The sequence below is a fragment of the Bombina bombina genome, chromosome 6, assembly GCF_027579735.1.
Source record: "Bombina bombina isolate aBomBom1 chromosome 6, aBomBom1.pri, whole genome shotgun sequence".
Lineage (NCBI taxonomy): Eukaryota > Metazoa > Chordata > Amphibia > Anura > Bombinatoridae > Bombina > Bombina bombina.
In genome coordinates, this window is record NC_069504.1 from 524070805 (window position 1) to 524092087 (window position 21283).

At 35.1% G+C, this 21283-nt stretch overlaps 1 protein-coding gene across 1 annotated transcript in view; it reads right to left on the minus strand.

Annotated features, from left to right (window-relative positions):
- Window positions 1-20589, minus strand: part of PDE8A (phosphodiesterase 8A) — a 1084545-nt gene extending 1063956 nt beyond the window's left edge. Inside the window, exon 1 of the mRNA XM_053717432.1 lies at window positions 20512-20589. Coding sequence (XP_053573407.1) covers window positions 20512-20574 — 63 coding nt within the window. The 5' untranslated portion in view covers window positions 20575-20589. The remainder of the gene's footprint in view (window positions 1-20511) is intronic.
- Between the last annotated feature and the right edge of the window lie 694 nt (window positions 20590-21283).

Here is a 21283-nt window from a genome sequence, read left to right on the forward strand (position 1 = left end):
TCGACTCAGTGGTCAACAAAGGAATTATCATGCTTACTTCCCTTTGCAATCTGAAGATGTCCAGCAGTTCCATCGGATCAGAATTGGCACAAACCAGTGGGAACCCGGTACACCCATCTACTGTCCGGAGGAGTGGTAGAAGAACGAGTGCCTGCAGGCAATAGTGAAGCATGCTGGAAGTTCCTTGCAACTTTGGGGGTGCATTTCTGCATATGCAATTGGGGATTTGGTCAGAATGAATAATCTCCTCAATGCTGAGAAGTACAGCAGATAGTTATCCATCATGCAATACCATCAGTGAGGCATCTGATTGACCCCAAATGTATTCCGCAGCATAACAAGTACCTCAAACATACAGCCAATGTCATTAAGAACTATCCTCAGCATAAAGAAGAACAATGAGTCCTGGAAGTGATGGTATGGCCCCCACAGAGCCCTGATCTCAACATCATTGAGTCTGCCTGGGATTACATGAAGAGACAGAAGCAACTGAGGCTGCCTAAATACACAGAATAACTGTGGTTAGTTCTCCAAGAATTTTGAAATAACCTACCTGCCAAATTTCTTAAAAAACTGTGTACAAGTGTAAATACAAGAATTGATAGTGTTTTGAAGGCAAAGGGTGGTCACACCAAAAATTGATTTGATTTAGATTTTTCTTCTGTTCACTCACTTTCAATTTTGTTAATTGATAAAAATAAACTATTAAGATTTCTATTTGTGAAAGGATTGTTTCTTTACAGCATTTATCTTCACACCTTCCTAAAATTTTTGCACAGGACTGTATGTTTTTACCCATCCAGTTTATTTTGATATCCGAAATTTTGTATTTAATTATAACAAATAAAAAAAGGTTAGCAGTGTAAATCATTTAATATTATATGTAAGTTATTTAATATAACTACATTAAGTAGGTGATTGCAACACAAATGTCAATTACCTATTTAAGGGATAGGCATGAGACCCTTCATTGGAAGGAAATTCTCTTTTATAGGAGAGATAGGGGTCTGATCAAAACCTCCCTGGTGGCTAATGGGGAAGGGGATTACATTACCATGAAAATTAAAAGTACAGCAGATGGAGATATAGAGACTACATAATAGGTCCCCTCTTTAGTGTCCAATGGTGCAAGTTTTTCATAGAGATCACTATCCTGGGAGGTCAAGTGAACCCTCATTAAACAAAGCTCCCTTGTGTTAAAAGGGATAACTGTTTTCATTATGATCGTCTTCATCTTAGACATGAAACCCCTCAAATAAAAGACTTTTGTGTTATTACATGCCACATGTCCCTTTATAGGGAGCTGTGATTGAAATATGAGAAATTATTTAGTGGCACCTTATTGTATGTGACATTATGAGAAACTATGTGATGGTGCCACCACATATCACCAAGAACTGATGATTATAAATGAGGGTGTGCAGAATTACGTAGACATGTCTTTTGCATCTAGAACGTAAAACAGAGGATGTGTTTGAGCTATCATCCAAACTGAAAGGATTTATTTAATAGGATAACTTATTTACATACAGAGATTATTAGCTAACACTTTCACCTACTGTATGTCTGATCTGGAGAAGATACTTAATCTCTAGGTGATGTCAGAAGTCTTAAAAGGACTGCAAAAGGAATTGTCAGAGGATGGGATAGTATTGATCATAGAGTTGATGAACTTTGATCTTAGTGACAGGTTTAATTTCTACTAAAGAAGTTTTTTTCTTTTTTTTTTTTTTCTTTTTCTACTAAAGATTTCAGGTTGTGCAACCGTTATTGGGTATAATTGGGTACATGAATAATGTCCTTTTAACTCCTTGATTTCTAGAGGGTAAACAGGAAATTAAAGTAAAAATTAAACTTTCATAATTTAGATAGAGCATGCAATTTTAAGAGACCTTTCAATTTATTTATTTATAAAATATTTTACCAGTAAGGATACATTGAGATTTCTCTCGTTTTCAAGTATGTCCTGGGATCACAAAACATTGCATTGATACAATAGGGTACAATAAAATACAAAAACAATAATAATACACATTATTTGGAAAAATTTAACATAGAACCGGTAGGAAATATATAATCAACCATGACAGGTGCATTCTGTTTTGAGATATGTAGAGAGGGATCTCTTAAAGGATATTAGGCTTGGGGAAGGTTTCAAAGTGTGCGGGAGGTCAATCCATAACTGTGGGGCTCTTTAGAAAAGGAGGATTGAGCTGCTTTCTTTTTGTATTGAGGCAAGCTAAATAATGTGCTGGTACTGGATCGGAGGTTATAGGAGCTGGGAATAGCCGGGGAGAGCATTCTGCTCAGGTAGGGTGGGAGCTTCCCTGAAAGACTCTTAAACACAAGGCAGGAAAGATGGAGGGTGCGTCTGGATTCCAGCGACAGCCAGTTTAGTTCTTTTAGCATGTCACACTGGTGGGTCCTGTAGTTACATTGTAGCACAAAGCGGCAGAACGAGTTATACAGTGTATTAAGTTTATTAAGGTGAGTTTGCGGTGCAGGTGCATATTCTACATCCCCATAATCCATGTCTGAAATCAGCATTTGCTGTACTTCTGTTTTTTCTTGGCATATTTTAATGAAAAGCATACCTAGGTAGACTCCAGAACAGCAATGCACTACTGGAAGCTAGCTGGTGATTGATGGCTATGCTAATACTCCTTTTGCATTGGCTTGCTAGATGTGCTCAACTAGGTCACTGTAGTACATTGCTGCCCTAGAGCTGCCTTTAACTTTGTGTTTAACACTTTTGCAGGGTTAAAGACTTAAGTTTTTGTTTTAATTTTTCCTGTTGGTCTTATATTTTTACAAAAGTATGTAATAATTAATCATTTGTTTAATCCCTTGACTGCAATGCATTGCAAAAACACAATACCCTTAATAAAAAAAAACAACAACAAACAAACAAGAAATTCCCAGCTTGTATGGGTTAAATTGAGGAGTAGGCTCTCTTACGGCCAATCTTTCTGAGTATTTGGATATATATTTACAGAAGTTTGTAAAACAGCTTCCTTCTTTCTGAAAGGATTCCACAGATGTTTTAAATCTAATTAGTAGTGTGACATGGCAGGATGACTATATGTTGGCTTCCTGCGATGTCACATCACTTTACACCTGTATTGACCATAAAGAGGGTTTGAAGGCCGTCAACTTTTTTCTAGAACAGGATATAGTTTTAAAATATGAACAGAAATGCTTTATTTTAGAAGCTATTAATTTTATTTTGTTCTATAATCAGGAAAGAGGGACAGCTATGGGCACCAGGTTTGCTCCAAGTTATGCTAATCTTTTCATGGGTTATTGGGAACATCATTTTTTATTAAATAACCCTCTTGGAGCAAGCCTGGTGTCCTACAAATGCTATATAGACGATATTGTTATAATTTGGCAAGGTAGTGATTTATTATTTGATCAATTTTTAACAGAAATGAACAACAATCAAGTTAATCTCAAATTCACCAGTGTGAGTAATAGATCAACCATCAATTTCCTAAATCTTGAAATTATGGTAAAAGAGAGTAAATTGACTGCTAGAACTTTTTTCAAACAAGTGGACGCAAATAGCTATATACATTATGCGAGCTGTCATCACAGAAAGTGGATAGAAAATATCCCTAAAGGGCAGTTTTTGTGCATCCCGAAAAAACTGCACTGATATTATTGATTTTGATGTTCAGTCCCAAATATTCAAACAAAAAATTTTAAATAGAGGTTACAATGAGACTCACATTGAGAAAACAATGGAAGAAGTTAGGTCAGTTGATAGAACATCACTGCTAATTACAAAGGAGAAAAAAAGTAAAAATGATGTTGAAAGTGTGAGCAAAAAAGATAACATTTTTGTTCCATTTATCCCAAATTATAGCCAAAATAAGTTTTTATTGGAAATAATTTTAAATAAACATTGGAATTTATTAAGGAATGATGAGTTATTGGGTCCTCTTTTGCCACCGAAACCTCAAATAATTTACAAAAAGGCACCAAATTTAAAATCCATTTTAGCACCCACTGAAAATAAAACTAAAGATAAAAATAAATCTTGTGGCCAGTTAGATATTGAAGGGAATAGCCTACAAAGTTTTTACCCTTGTCTTACTTGCAAATCCTGTGAATATTCCACTAAAAAGAAAGAGTTTAGGTCTAATAATACTGGCAAGGTATATAAAATTAATGAGATAATTAGATGTTCAGACAGTTGTGTAATCTACATTATTCAATGTAAGTGTGGCCTACAATATGTAGGTGAAACTACCAGGCCCCTACGTACCCGTATCAGGGAGCATATTTGGTCTATAGAAAATTTAAATCAAAAAAGAAATAAAGATCTCCCAATTCCAAAGCATTTTGGATTATGTAATAAGGGTAACCTTGAATATTTTTCATTCGTAGGCATTGAAAAGGTTAAAAAGAAATGGAGAGGGGGTAACATACAAAATGATCTTTTAAAAAGGGAGAGTAAATGGATTTTTGACTTAAAAACTTTACAGCCCAAGGGTCTAAATCTAGAATTTGATATTGGATGTTATTTAAATGATTAGCCAATTTTTATAAAAGAACTATATAAATCTTCTAATTCGTTTAAATTAATTCTTTTCGTTTATTAAAAGTACCAACAATTTTAAAAATAAAAATAAAAAATCAAGTAATAATTGAATGTGAGTTTATAGACACTTTTATATGATTTAATGTTTTCAGTATTTTTAGTGGTTAACTTATGATTTTATCACTTAAAATATTCATTTAATATATTTTTAAAAAGTATTCAATATGAATTATATTCAAATATATCTATCATCAAATATACACTAAATGATGCATTAGATTTTTTATACATCCTTTTTTATACATCCTTTTTTATACATCCTTTTTCATACATCCTTTTTTATTTACATCTCATCATCATTTTTTGTATTATCTTTTATGTTTATTTTTTAACAGAATATGCACTTTATTACTTTAATTATTCATTTTTTATTTAATTATTTATTTGTCCATTGTTTTTTCATAATCATTTTTTATAATTATTATTTTTTTATAAATTAAAGCATAGGAAACCTGTAGATTTGCATGAATTTAAACTATATATATATTTTTTATATTGCCATATTTTCCATATAGTGCCATACGCTTTACGCTAATTGTTTTATTATTATTAATTTTTTCCTATTTTTCATTGCTAACTGTTCTCTCATTCATTATTTTCTTGTTTCCTTTGTTAAATTGTGATCCTCTAGGTTGTAAAGTATTGCTGATGCCATATGTAAAATGTGGTTTATTGAGTGACACTTATGGTTGCGAGCCATCTGCTTTGTTACACTGCTCAGTATCTAGATCAAATTACTAACTTTTAAGAGATCAAGTTTCGCTGGTGTTATTTGTTTAGCGCCGTTTTTAAGAGACACCCACAATTGTAAGCCAATCAGGTCATCACACTGTCTTTAAATCGCTAGTTGTTTTACACATCGAGAGCTTGAAAAAGACCCACTGCGGGTTGAAACGCATTGCTATTGTACTTTGAAGTGTTTTATCCCTCTAAGGCTTCCGTAGATATTATCCTCAGCTACCCTCCGGCAAAAGTGATTTGGACGAATATTCCGTTTCAGCTGATCGCCATATTTGCTTGCCGCATTGAAGTGTGTGCTGTTGGGAGCTGCTTGCCACAGAAGGGAGATCCAGACATCTTTTCACCGTGTCCGGTGTAAGTAAAAGTGAATACCTTTGATTGGTGCCTTTTCTTCCGTTTGATTCGGTTCTTATTTCATTTCAGCATCACTCCGTGACAAAACGTCTGGCTTGTCGTCTGAATTTGTCCACATATCCATCTGGAAATCATCTATTCCTTTGTTGGATTGTTTTTATTGTTTTTATTGCTAGCATTTTCATATTGATATATTGTAATTAATTTTGCAACAAAGTTTCAATATATTGTTGTGAGTTGTTCCAAATGATTTGTATGCTACACTTTATTTGTGCCTGATCAACGCATGTAGAGTTCTGTAAACTTGCTATATTTTCCCTAATGTTTTAATATATTTGTATTAAATTTATGCAGATTTTGCACTTTATCCTATATTGTTTTTTATTTAGCCGGTTGTAGGCTCCACTCAATTCACATTTTGTAAGGTTTTATTAGTTTGTACATTCACTTAATTGTGTTGTTTTTCACATAAATTTTCTTATGCATCACTATCACCTATTTTAAGCTTTCAATAGCGCTTATGATTAGAAGATTTTTTCTGGTTTTTTACATCCAGTCTTTTTCTTAATTAATTTATTTAGCAGAGGTTGGGGTATCCTCATATTTATCATAGGCATAATAGGGTTTCTTAGCGCAGTAACCAAATATTTTTTTGCACTCTTAAATTGAGGAGTTACATTCTGGCACTTATGTAAGTTTTTTTTTATAATTTAAGTTCCTGATGGTTTTGTAGGGAGACATATATCTAATTAATACTTGGTTTAATCACTTGACTGAAAGGGTTGTAAAAAGACGGCTATGGAGCTGCACTGAGATTAAAAGATTATTACAAGGAACCAGACAAAAATAAGCTACTCTCCAAAGTTTCAATTAACTAATTAGATATATTCAAAAATACCTTGTTGCACTATCTGTGGCTAAAGCACAGTAAGCTTAATTGCCATCTTGCAATGGCGTGGTCTTTAAATTAAAGGGATACTGAACCCAATTTTTTTTTCTTTCGTGATTCAGATAGAGCATGCTATTTTAAGCAACTTTCTCATTTACTCTTATTATCAATTTTTCTTCATTCTATTGGTATCTTTGTTTGAAAAAGCAAAAATGTAAGCTAAATATCTGGCCCATTTTGGGTTCAGCACCCTGGATAGCCACCAATCAGCAAGTGCTACCCAGGTGCTGAACCAAAGATTGGTCGGCTCGTAAGGTTACATTCCTTCTTTTCAAATAAAGATATCAAGAGAATGAAGAAAAAAAGATAATAGGAGTAAATTAGAAAGTTGCTTAAAATTGCATGCTCTATCTGAATCATGAAAGAACAAATAAAACAAATTAAAAACATTTCTTAATATACTTCAAACATCTCTTCATTAAAGAAGAAAGCCCCAAACGAGATTCTAAATGTGTCCCAAAACAGCATTATTTAATTCTAATGACATGGTCCTGAATCATCTACAATCCATTGTATGCAATCTTTATAACAGAAAAGCATATGTCATCAGGGTGCCAGAGGGGTTACATAAATGTAGACATTACATTTCCTACCTATTTGTAATAAAGATTTTTTTAATGGGAACTTTCCCCTTTGTGTATACTATCAAGAGACACTTTGTTCGCTTCCACCTTGCCAAGAGGGTTCCTCTAGACACCTAGAAATACTGTAGCCACTGTCCTTAGTGAGATAAGCAAGCAGACATTAAGTTCTACTGTCACATGATTCTTGAAGCAGAAGTCATCTACTGAGCATTGGCAATAAACTGACTGCAGCTATTTTATGGTGTCTCCTAGCAACACTTGAAAGGAAAAAAATCCTTTGCCTTTTTGTAGAGATCTCAGCCCCCTTGTGGGGCTGTGGCTGGAAGTAATGGACACTTCACAAATTAAATTTTAAAAAATATATATATATATATTTTTTAAAATGATGATGTCCCTTTTTGTTCATTAACCGAAAAAAATACATTATCATTATAAAAGTATTACTATCCAGCTTCTTGATAATGTATATGGCAGGTTTTTTTTTTTTTTTTTTTTAGAAATGTTCACCCATAAAGAACAATTCTTCAATTACATTCCTACCATAGAGATATGTGTTCATAAATAAGGTTTTTTGCATCTTTATGACAAAACTGGGAAAAAGAACAAAAGAAAAGTAAATAAAATTCTATATAAGTTAGTTTGCAAAATTAACGTGAAACATAAAGAAAATTTAAATGGTATACGAAACATTTTTCTAGTTAGTTGAGTGTATCTTAAATACCTTAAGGGGACAGTAAAGACAAATTTAAATGTCTATGATTTAGACATAACATGCAATTTTAAACAACTTTCCAGTGTGTTTTTATTATCTAATTTGCTCAGTTCTCTTGGTATTCTTTGTTGAAAAGCATGCCTAGGAAAGCTCAGGAGCAGCAGTTCACTACTGGTATCTAGTTCTGACTGGTGGCTGCACATAAATGTCTCTTGCCTTTGGCTCACTCAATGTGTTCAACTAGCTCACAGTAGTGCATTGCTGCTCCTTCCACAAATGATTCCAAGAGAATGAAGCAAATTTGATGATTGTAAAAAGTAAATTGAAAAGTTGTTTACCATTATAAATTCTGTCTGAATCACTATAGAAAAATGTTGGGTTTCATATCCCTTCAAAACCAGGTTCAACCAGTAATGTTAAAACCATCCTAATAACTATTTTGCAGGAATTATAAGCAATGTATAAGGTGCCAAGGGCATAATAAAGAGGGATGTTCAATGCTCAACATAAGCTTCCCACATTTCTGAAATGAAAGCATATTTGTCCATGGACTCATGAGACTTTTAATTTCCAGTTTTTAGCTATTAGGAATTTAGTTCTATTATTCAAAATTTGTAGAAAGGATTTCTAACCAGAATCAAGTTGTGGAGGGTATTTGTTTAGAAGCCAGGCATAAACATCATTTTAAATCTGCATTTGCTTAAATATGCACATCCATAATTTAAAGTAAGTGTTTGTGACTAGCACAAAAAAGAACAATGAAAAAATGAATTAAAATGGTGTGCCGTAGGGCTAGAACCGCTATTTGCTAAGAGGTAGAAATGTCACCTCATTAAAAAATGAGCTTTGCTGTGGGCGCTTAGTTTAGCAGTGAGCGGCATTAAAATAAAGGTACTTATTCACTTTTCTTAAACTCATGACTGAAGGTAGCCTTTATTTGTAGCACTGGTAAATCCTAGTGTTTTGGAAACGCTAGGATTTACCATCACTTTAAACTAAAAAAGCCACTCAGTGCTGTTAAGGAGCTCACTTTTATGGACCACATAAGGTAATTTAACAATTAGTGGTCAAAAAAGTTATCATCATCATTTGTCTGTCTTTTTGGTCAGATCAGGTTCATGTAACTATGCATAAACTGTTTTACCAATTTACCCAGCCTCTCTGTCACTCTTTAAATACAACAGGAAACAGTTTAAATGGACAGTGCACACCAGTTTTCATATAACAGCATAGAATAGACATTGCTATGAAGAAGAATATACACAGATACGGATCTAAAAATCCAATATAAAACCTTTTAAAAACATAGAAACTCTAACCCCAGTGCCCGAATCTCCCTGAATGGCATCCTGTCCCGTCCCTTCCCAATAACTAACGGCACCAGGCAGGGGTGCCCTTTGTCCCCTTTACTATTTATATGTCTTTTGGAGACTTTTGCTGCCAGAGTCAGACAAAACCCAAACATTAAGGGTATATCAGTTGGGGGAGAAACTTATAAATTATCCCTCTTCGCAGACGACGTGCTGTTTTCCCTCACATCTCCGGATAAGTCAATACCCATACTCCTAGATGAATTGTCACTTTTTCATGAACTAACCAACTTTACCATTAACCAGTCTAAGTCTGAGTATATAGGGATTTCACTACCAGACACCCTTGCCCAACAAATCGAACTCACATGTCCCTTCCGACGGTGCAAAACATCATTGAGATACTTAGGCATTAATCTCACTGCAGACTTAGATTCAACATTTCGCTATAATTATATCCCCCTTAAGACATCCTTAGAACGTGAACTCTCCTCATGGCACTCTAGACACCTGTCATGGATGGGTAGAATCAACTCGATAAAAATGACGGCTTTCCCCAGACTCCTTTATGTACTGCAAGCTCTCCCGATCCCTCTCCCACCACGATACCTCACGAATATTCAAAGACTGTTCAACTCCTTTATTTGGGGAGGCAGACACTCTAGAATTAATAATAAGATAATGATATCCCCCCGATTACATGGTGGTCTAGGAGTCCCCAATTTAGAATTATACAGATCTGCCATCTATATCCAAAGGATCCTCGATTGGAGGATACATGGATCTCAAAAACGTTGGGTTCACCTGGAAGAATATCCATATAAAGACCTGAATCTCCGCTCTGTATGCTGGTCCCCCCGATTTGAAAACATAATCCACAACGTAGACAATCCAATAACTAAAGAGACCTTATTACAGTGGGGGAAAACGAATAAAATTAACCCTTACCTTTCATCCAACCCCTCCCCACTCACTTCCCTGACACATAATACTGAGTTTTCTCTGGCTGACTTGGGGACTGTCCCCTCCGACCCACACCAACACTCCGACATTGCGATACACCACCTCTCAGAGAATGAACACTTACTCCCACACACCACACTTCAGGAGCGGAACTTCACTTGGGCCAACAACTGGTTCAACTATAGAAGACTTCATAATTATATTACAACTCATAAATCCAGCAATAACATGCTCAGACCTATGACTAGACTGGAGACGTTGATAACATCACCTACCCCTCTAAGGCATACCTTATCTAAAATTTATTCTATTTTAACCCAACCTCCCCCGGGGTACTTACCTGGTGCGATCGAATCATGGGAAAGGGAGTTAGGAGTTATAATTCTTCCCCAAGTAGCATCATCTATATTTATAAACACTATGTCATCCTCCTCATCGGCAGCCCTTCTAGAGATGAATTATAAAATCCTTCATAACTGGTATCTTACACCTAGACGACTATATAAACTATACCCTACAACCGGGAATAGATGCTGGCGCTGCGGGCACTCGGGGAGTGGAATGGGCCACATGTGGTGGTGGTGCAACAGCATCACTTGGTTCTGGAGAACTCTTCTTGGTGAAATTGAGAAAATTTTCCAATTCATACTCCCCTTTGATCCCTTAATATTTCTTCTAAATAAACACATCAAACTCCCCTCCAAGTCCCATATCATTTTGCTTCGCATATTCACAAATAGTGCTAAAGCACTTATTGCAAAGAACTGGAAATCCCAAACCCCCCCTAATATCACAATGTGGAGAAACAAAGTTAGCGATCTTATAGAACTAGAGGAATATAAAGCTTTTAGATTGGACACTAGGGATCATTATATTAATGCACAAAATATGTGGACTCAATATATAGCTTCAGAAAGCTCTCTTTAGTCACTCACCCACTACGGAGTTTCCACTTACCTTCACATACTTACCCACTCAGATAGAGAATTTTCACTGATTGACGGTACATTTTTCAGACATGTTGTGTAATACTGGTTTGAAACTATGATATGGCATGGTAGACAGTTGTTTTTCTACTTGTCTATGCTTTGGTTATCTTAACTTCTAATTTACATGTTTTAAGAAAATGTTACTCTAACTTGATATTTTGACTGTTTTATTTTGTTATTGTCATTTGTGATCTGTATCTCTGAACGGATTTTGTATTCTTGAAATATACCAATAAAAAACAACTTGGATTAAAAACATAGAAACTCTGATGAGGTTGAATGGGACACCCAGTGATAGGGGCTAGAAATACAAGAAATACAAGAAGAACAAACACTACCCCCAATTCCCTGCATGTCAAAAAAAGAAGAAAACATAAACAGTAGCCAGCAGGAGTCTGGGAACGCACGTATACATCTGACACTGTGGGGCTTGGTTAGGAGTCTGAAAATCAGCACAATGTTCTTAAAAAAAATAAGCAAAACTATACATTGTTACAAAAACACTTCCAAATGGGCTATATAAATGAATCATCTACAAAACATTTATGCAAAGAAAAATCGAGTGTACAATGTCTCTTTAAGTCCTCGGTATCTTTACTGCATTTTGATTAAAATAAACTTCCTAAAGCTGAACATCGTTCCCTTTTGTTTAAAACTAATTTGCTTCACCATATAAACATTCAGGGCAAGATTACAAATGGCATCCTAAAGTTAGCGCGGATCGCAATAAGCAATATCATGAACACACTAACTTGCAAGCGTATTACAAGTTTAAAGTAAATTATTGCGCTCTAATGCAAACAAACAATATTTGCACTCGTCGGGAAGCATGAGTGAAGGCTAAGTGTAAAGTGTAAGGTTTAAAAAATGTAAATATTTCACATTCCAATGTTCTTGACATAGAAGAAATGTTCTTTGTATTTATATATACAGTATATATATATGTCTGTATATATCTATATCTGTATATATTCATATAAATATAAAGGTATAGATATATATTTTACAAAAAAATACTCAGATATACATAGAAATATATATTCAAAAATAAAAATAAAGTTTTCATCTATGTCAAGAATATTGGAATGCAAAATATTAATAACTCACTTCTGGTTTAGCGCAGTTGGTTTAACGCAATGTTGGGTTAACGAGTGAGCGTTAAGTGTTATGTTTATTTCTAAAAGTGCGCTCCATTGAAGTCTTTGGGGAGAATAAGTTAATTCAGTAGCGATATTGGAAGTCCTAAAGTTGGCAAACATTGGGTTTCGCTCACAAGTTAACTTTTTACTTTCAACTTGTAATACTCGTGCTAACAAGTTAGCTTACGTGTGAAAAATCCCTTTAGTGCCACTTATAATCTAGCCCTCTATGTTTTTAACTCACCTAAATGTATACAATCAATAAATAATGGTATCTGTGCCCCAAACAAATTGTAATAAAACAAATCTTAGCACATTGGTTAATCATAAAACAACGCTGAATAAAACCTTGTCATTTGTTATGTGTTAAAGTATAGTTAGGATAAGATACTGCCAGTAATAAATTATGGGTGAATAGGTAATTATTAACACTATGAACCAATAACAACATTTATTTAAAAAAATGCACACCACACTAACAAAAGCAATAGTAAGGTAAAATAGTGTAAAGCACATTTATGCCAGAATAATGCAACAAATGCAATTATAAAGCTTTTACCAGAGATATTAGCAAACATATTTCCTCCTACATTATGGTGCAATAATGACTGCCGGTCTCAAATTACTTTTAATATGCAGAGTAAAATATAGAAAAAGCAATTGCAATAATGTTAGAATAATAACAAGCAAGCTAATAAATGCATGTGTGTGAAGTACTTTGGAGATAAAAATGCGTAATTTAGAACTTAACCCTTGGTTTAGTAGTAATGTTGCTTTTACACTATGTGTGATGAATTTAGAGTGTATTTAGTGCAATTAATAGCAGTGTAAAACAATTCGTATAATTTGTAAAAATTTCATTTGGAAAATGTGTTTACAATTTATCTATACTAAACAAAATCATTGTTTTTTTCTGATAAGTGTTTCACATTTGTTCCAGGACCCTTAATATATATATATATATATATATATATATATATATATATATATATATATATATATAACATTCCAGTTTACTGCCCCTTTATGCAAGGACTTTCCAGATGTCCGGAGGCATTTTATCTAAGATTTTTACATCTGCATAAAATGTTATACTCTCAGGCTAAAATTGCTCAGTGTTTGAAATGAGACAGGTTAGCTTACCACTGTTCTGTTTACACTACAGCTGACTTAATTTTGAAATACATACAAACAAGCCTAAATGCTGCATTTAACCAGATCTAATAGTATGAGACTGAGTACCACGGCTTATAGTTCCATACTTGATTGTTTATGTATTTTTTTGTCTGTGGGTCTCTCTGTGGGTGTGTGTGTGTGTGTCTTTGTGCATTTTCTGTAGCTGTCTCTGTGAGGGTGTGTGTATGTCTTTGTGCATTTTCTGTGGATGTCTCTGTGAGGGTGTGTGTGTATGTCTTTGTGCATTTTCTGTTGGTTTCTCTGTGAGGGTGTGCATTTCTGTGGATGCCTCTGTGAGGGTGTGTGTGTGTGTATGTATGTCTTTGCGTATTTTCTGTGGATACCTCTGAGGGTGGGGTGGGTGTGTATGTCTTTGTGTGTTTTCTGTGGATGTCTCTGTGAAGGTGTGTGCATATGTCTTTATGTGTTTTCTGTGGATTGTGAGGGTGTGTGTGTATTTCTTTGTCTATTTTCTGTGGATGCCTCTGTGAGGGTGGGTGTGTATGTCTTTGTGTGTTTTCTGTGGATGTCTCTGTGAGGGTGTGTGTGCGTGTGTATATGTATGTCTGTGTTTTCTGTGGATGTTTCTGTGAGGGTATGTGCATATGTCTTTGTGTGTTTTCTGTGGGTGTCTCTGTGAGGGTGTGTGCATATTTCTTTGTGCATTTTGTGGGTGTCTCTGTGAGGGTGTGTGTGTATGTATGTCTTTGTATATTTTCTGTGGATGCCTCTGTGAGGGTGGGTGGTTATGTTTTTGTGGGTTTCTGAGGATTTCTCTGTAAGGGTGTGTGTGTATATATGTTTGTGTTTTCTGTGGATGTCTCTGTGATGGTATGTGCATATGTCTTTGTGTGTTTTATGTGGGTGTCTGTGTGTATGTATGTCTGTGTGTTTTCTGTGGATGTCTCTGTGAGTGTGTGTGCATATGTCTGTGTGTTTTCTGTGGATGTCTCTGTGAGGGTGTGTGCATATGTCTGTGTTTTCTGTGGTTGTCTCTTTAAGGGAGTGTGCATATATCCGTGTATTTTTATGTGGATGTCTCTGTGAGGGTGTGTACATATGTCTGTGTGTTTTCTGTGGGTGTCTCTGTGAGGGTGTGTGCATATGGCTGTGTGTTTTCTATGGGTGTCTCTGTGAGGGTTTGTGTGTGTCTGTGCATTTTCTGTGGGTGTCTCTGTGAGGGTGTGTGTGTGTATGTCTTTGTGTGTATTTCCTTGGGTGTATGTGCAAGTTTGTGTTTGTCTGATCAATGGTTAAGTAAGGGGCCCCAAAATTTCTAGTGGCGGCCCTGCCTAGGACCACGTCAAGGACAGGTCTCTTCCCTTCTGGGTCCCTAATTTGCAGGCACACAATGTATGCTTTCAATCAAACAAATTGCACCAGCAAGGGTGACACAGGCCTTTGTAATTTCTCTAAACACATACAAAACACAGAAATATACTGTGCACTCAAGCTGGACTGGGTACTCAGTGGATGACTGTGTGCTCGCAAGAGAGTGCCAGGCTGTCTTTGTGTTTTTATATATATATATATATATATATATATATATATATATATAATTATACAAACATATATATATGTATATATAGTGACACATAAAAAGGACAAGCCCTTGAAGCCAGGATACTTAGACAAAATATACAATCATTATTACATAGACACCAAAATGACAAATGCAAATATAGCATAATTTAATTATTGTTTCTATGAACCAAATCTCTGATAATTGTTATTTTACCCTTCAAAACTTCCACTATGTACCATGAATTGTAACTAAGGACTTTTTTCACTTGTTGCCTAGCAGAGTGAATAAGGGTAACCATTTATGATTTCCATTTATTGAGTGTTCCTTTATTTATAGTAGCAGGAATCTAAGCAACATTAAAAAAACATATACACAGCACTACTTGAAGACCAGCTCTTTGCTTTTATGTGTTGCAAATAATCATATAATTTAAGACAATCTGATTTTACTTTCCTTGTAATATTTAAATACCTTGAATATTTAAATATTTCTACATCGAATACCATGGTACATACATGCCCTTATGTATAAAGTTAAACTTATATTAATGTATACCCATATCTCATTGACTTTAATTCTAGTTTAGACAAATATGTTTAGCCATTCTTCCCACATTAAAGGGACAGTCTATTTGATTTTTTTTATTGTTTAAAAAGATAGATAACGCGTACCCATTGCATAACCAGCTTTGTTATATTAATATACTTTTAACCTCTTAGTTTTCCGGTTTCTAAGCCCCAGCAGGCCGCCCCTTACCTTAGTGCTTTTTAAATCTTGCACAACAGATAGTGCTAGTTCATATGTACAATATAGATAGCATTGTGTTTACTCCTGTGAAGAATGATAATGGTTATAGAAGAACCAGCACTGATTGGCTAAAATGCAAGATTGTGAAAAAAATAAAAAAAATGAGATAATGGGCAGTCTGCAGGGAATTAGATACAGACAATCATAGAGGTAAAAGTATATTGATATAACAGTGTTGGTTATGCAGAACTGGGGAATGGGTAGCAAAGGTATTATCTATCTTTTTAAACAATAACAATTTTCAAGTAGACTGTCCCTTTAACAAAACTGTCTACACCCTTTTAAAAAGTTTTTCTAATCATATCAGATTCTAAAATCAAATTACCAACAACACTTACAACACACCAATGTTCAGATAAAGTCTTACCAATGGTAATAATGTATTTTGTATCATTCCCTGTTTTCAGTATCTTATAACTCGCTAAAAAAAACATCTCAGAATTCCTAAAGATTTGTACCTGCCCTTCATTATAGCCACGAGTTGCGAGATCAGCTCCATTATAATCAGAAGAGCAGAATCTATCTTGAAATATTAATGTCTTGATCTATGCAACACGTTTTCACAAGTTTGATAACATCAAAAATGCACTATCAAAACATTACTTAACAAATAAATTATAATAAAAAACTCTGAAAAAAAAACAGGTCACTCAAACATATGAACAAAAGAAAACTTGAAAACAGCTTAAATATAGAAAAGACAAACTCGTAAATGAAAAAGACACGAGTGCAAGACCAGATGTTTCACACTGGCAGCAGCCCCTTTATGAATTCATGAATTCTGTAGGCTTTAAAGAGACATAAAACCCAATAATTTTCTTTCATGATTCAGATAGAGCACACAATTGTAAAAAACGTTTTAATTTTCTTCATATATCTAATTTGCTTTGTTTTCTTTGTATCCTTTGTTGAAAAGCATACCTAGGAAAGCTCGGGAGCTAGGAGCTAGCTTATGATTGTTGCCAATGTGTTCAGCTAGCTCCCATTGGTGCAGTGCTGCTTCTTCAACAAAGAATACCAAGAGAATAAAGCAAAATTGTAAATTGAAGTAAATTGGAAGGTTGTTTTCAAATGTATACTCTCTAAATCATGAAAGAAAAAATTTGAGTTTTATTGCCCATTAAGGTCTAGGTGAAAACCCTGCCCACGCCTCTAGAATGCTTCCAAACAACCACGGACAACCCCTTGTTTGTGTCTGTGAGGTTTTGCAAGCCTGTTTCCTGAGTATTGCAGTTGTAATTATTGCTTTTCTGCACTGCTTGGGATTTTCCATTGCTGCGTGAGATAATGATATAATGTATTGGGACATTAAACACAACTATATGTTAATTGCAGGAACACCCTCTAATGAAAGGCTAGAACAGATAGGTGAAATGAGCCTTATTAATGTCTAACATGATCTTGTCTTTATAACGAGGACCCTTGATAGCCTAATAAGCTTCCCTGAATCTAACCCAATGAGAGAATGAAGCAAACCTAAATCCTCTTCATCATGTTTGCTTCTAAATCTGAGCCACAGCAGGAAGACCTGAGGGGCAGCCAAGCTTATAGGATCTCCCTGCCCTAAATGTATTGCTTAAGTTTTAATGTCACAAGATGGCAGATGTATCCTTCAAGGGACAGGAAACTCAAAATTAGACTTGTGCAGTCATTTTGTTACAAATGCACATTCATTAACGAAACACAGATATTCGTCATAAAATTAATATTCAACCGAATGCAGCACAAAATTTAAAGAAAAGAATGAATGGCGAATTTGTCAGTATTTATCTTCCTTTAAATAGTTAAAATATTAACCTTTAGTGCACTGGAGAACCGGCTGCCCTAATTGGAGGCTTAGCATGTCGGCCCCCAGGGCCTGCACTTAAGTAAAAGGTCCTTTGGTGCAGGCACTGGGAGCCGCTACGCTATTAGCGCCACCGCGGCTTTATGAAGAAGAGGACTGGGTTGACGCGGCTCTACAGCACTATAAAAGTAAGTATAAAGCTACAGCTGAACTTTTTCACCTGTAGCTTATGAACATTTACTTTCGTTTACGGAAAACAAATGTAAATGGTCCATGAATGGTCAGTATTTGCTTAGTTTAAAACGAGACAAATATCGAATAGCACGGGCACTGAATATTCAAAATATGAAGTATTTTGAATATTTGGAATGAAATATTTGGCCATACCAAAATTTTTGCCTGTGCACTTATCTACTCAAACTTAACTTAGAGATGGTGCGCAACACTAAGGATTGAAGAAGGAGAACTCCTGTGAGCAGCACTTGTCTACTCAAACTTAACTTGGAGATGGTGCGCAACGCTAAGGATTTAAGAAGGCGAACTTCTGTGAGCAGCACTTGTCTACTCAAACTTAACTTGGAGATGGTGCGCAACGCTAAGGATTTAAGAAGGCGAACTTCTGTGAGAAGCACAGGTGAAGTCTCACGGAGGTAATGAGTCTTATGTTTTTACAAAGGATTTTTACAAGATTTAACAACTGTTGACACTTTAATGGATTTTTCGTTGCTGATTTGATACGTATTGAATTTTAAGTTGGTGTATGAGACGTCCCATATATCAGATAAGAAAACTGATTTAATTAATTTATTCAACCTTTTGGAATAATTTTATGTTTTTAAGTCTGAATGAGATTTTTTTTTATCAATATTAATTGCATTTAAATAAATCTTAAAAAGACTGTAGCTTTTTTGGCACCCTCCGTTTTGTGTATTTCTATAAATGTTAATTATCTGTCCAATAGATTTTTTTAGAGTGGCTTTAAGTCATGGTTCAGCGCAGCACTGAACTTGTATTTTATATATAAACGCATGATTTAGACAGAGCATTCAATTTAGAACATCTTTCCAGTTTACTTCTATTATTAAAATTTACTTCATTTTCTTGTTATCATTTGTTGTAGAGCATAGGTAAGCTCAGGTGCTGCAGTGCACTGCTGGTGATTGTGGCTGCACATATATGCCTCCTGTCATTGGCTTAACAGATGTGTTCAGATAGCTCCCAGCAGTACATTGTTGTTCTTGGGCCTATATAGGATTACTCTTCAACAAATGACACCAAGGGAACAAAGCAAATGTAATACTATAAGTCAACTGGGAAGCTGTTTAAAACTGCAAACTCTGCCTGAATCATGAAAGTTTAATTTTGACATTACTGTCCCTTTAAGCACTCATGGCTGACATGCTTCTTTTGATGACTTAAGTACAGAATTTTGCATTTATCTGTTACTTTCTTCGTTTACATTCTTTCTGTTTATTCTAGAGTCCTTGCAGAGAGGGAAAACTATACCAATTCCACATGACTGGTGTCATCACTAAATCAGAAGGCACTTAACTCATTTTTTTGTTCAACACCAATAATATTTTGTAGATCCAGTGAGCCCTATAAGGGATGGTCACAGAAACTAATGCCCAATACTATATAAATAAAGAAAAACATGAGAAAACAAGCACATCAAAGGCTGTTGTGGACATTGATATTATTTGTGCCAGTTATTGGTGCCTTTAAATTAAGATACCCTTGGTAAAGTGGTGTAGATGTTTTAGTCATCATATGCAGCATATAGGGGGGAGGGAGTTAAATTCCATTAAGGTATATTTAACATATAACGCATTAGAACCAAATGTAGTGTGGCTTATTGCCTCCATTGTCACCAGTAGTCTCTCTAATGGAATTAGATATATTCAGTTGGTAGAATCAATAAGAATTCAAATATCTCCAATCATCATGGTATCATATGAGGCTCATTCACTAAAGTGTGAAGATACTCTCAAATCATAATGCATGTGCTTCTTAGGCTAGCTTATGAATTGAAAAGGTATTTTTTTAATTGAGAGTCATTTATGAACATAATCATGTGACAGTATACCATATAAATGTCATGCTTATTTAGAGAAAAGACAATTTCAGATTATATCATTGTGGAATTATCTTCACGTTCATGTCATAGCTGTCCAGGACAACTGTACATAGTATCCAATGTAATGCAATATCATTTCTGGAATTTCTGCAAATAAACCTCAGCAACTGAATCTACAGGTATGGTAGGTACCAGGGAATAAAGTGTCAGGAAACCAGTGAGGACCAACAAAGAAAAAAAACAGCTAACATATACAAGCACTTTGCTGAAAAATTTAATTAAGTGGCAATTTCCATTTGATAAAAAATAGGGTTATTTAACGATATGGAGCTAAAATCTATTCCTAATAACTGTTACAATGAAATCAGCACAGTGACTGTACAAAAATGAAACGATTCACCAAGTTTGCCTAATTTAAATTCTAAATGTCAAGGTGAATAATATGGGAGCTCAAATAAAATGTACATAGTGGCCTTAAAATGTTTAGTTTATAAAATTAAAATGAGCATTGTACTTACTATAGACAGCGCTATCAATACATTTGTGCATACCTGTACACTTCAGTCAGAATGTATCCATCAATGAGCAGTCATATGTGCATAGCCCTGTTTATTAAACACTACTGTGACATCACATATAGCAATATACTAAAAGACAATAGCATACGTCTGTCCCATTCCAATACAGCAGCTTGTTTACAATAGCGTAGGTAGAAATCATCACATTTACCAATAGCAAATCTAGGACTGAAGATAAGTAAGCAAATGGCATCACTGCATTTATTTATGCTCACCTTATGCAAAGGACCATTTCGAAGGTTGGTGCTTTTCAAAGTTCTCACCTTCTTCCTCTCCATTGACTTGTTTGTTGCGTGTGGCTAATACAGAAGAAGATATCCCTGCTGCATTTAGCTTGAATTGCAATAGTAAATCCTGAATTAAAAAAGCCCTTCACATCATTGCACAATGTTTAACCATAGCTTCAACTGTTTAATTGATTTATCCCAAACTGCAGCTTGCAACCTGTACACCATTCATAAATCTTCCCTGTAAGGTAATGCAGTGTATTCCAGACTGTAGTAGATCCAGATGTGCTCATAACAGGCAGCCAGTGCTCTCAGAGAAATCGTTCACTGCACTCAAAGGACACCTGATTCTTACAGAAGAAACTTGACAGATCAGTGTTAATTCAGTTTTAGCCACTCCCTCATTTCTCATAGCTTGGCTAGATCATAAAAACCAGAGGCAAGGTCACTAGGCAACCAGATCTCACGTCACTAAGGCAATAAAGTCAACTTCCATTCAACTTACTAGATTGCTTGTTGGTGTAGAACTGAGAAAGGGCAGTGCAGTGCTTATCTGTCTGCTTTAAAGCTAAAGCATTTCCTATTACTGCAGTAGTCCATGTCATTTATATGGATACTGTCATATTTACAGCTACCTTAGAGGAGTGTCACAGGTAGAGCTGTACTATGAACTCACAGTCCTATGCTCAGAATGAGCTGGGAAAATCATCTAATACTGTACATTTTATAGATACATAGTTTAGACTATGAACTTATTGCT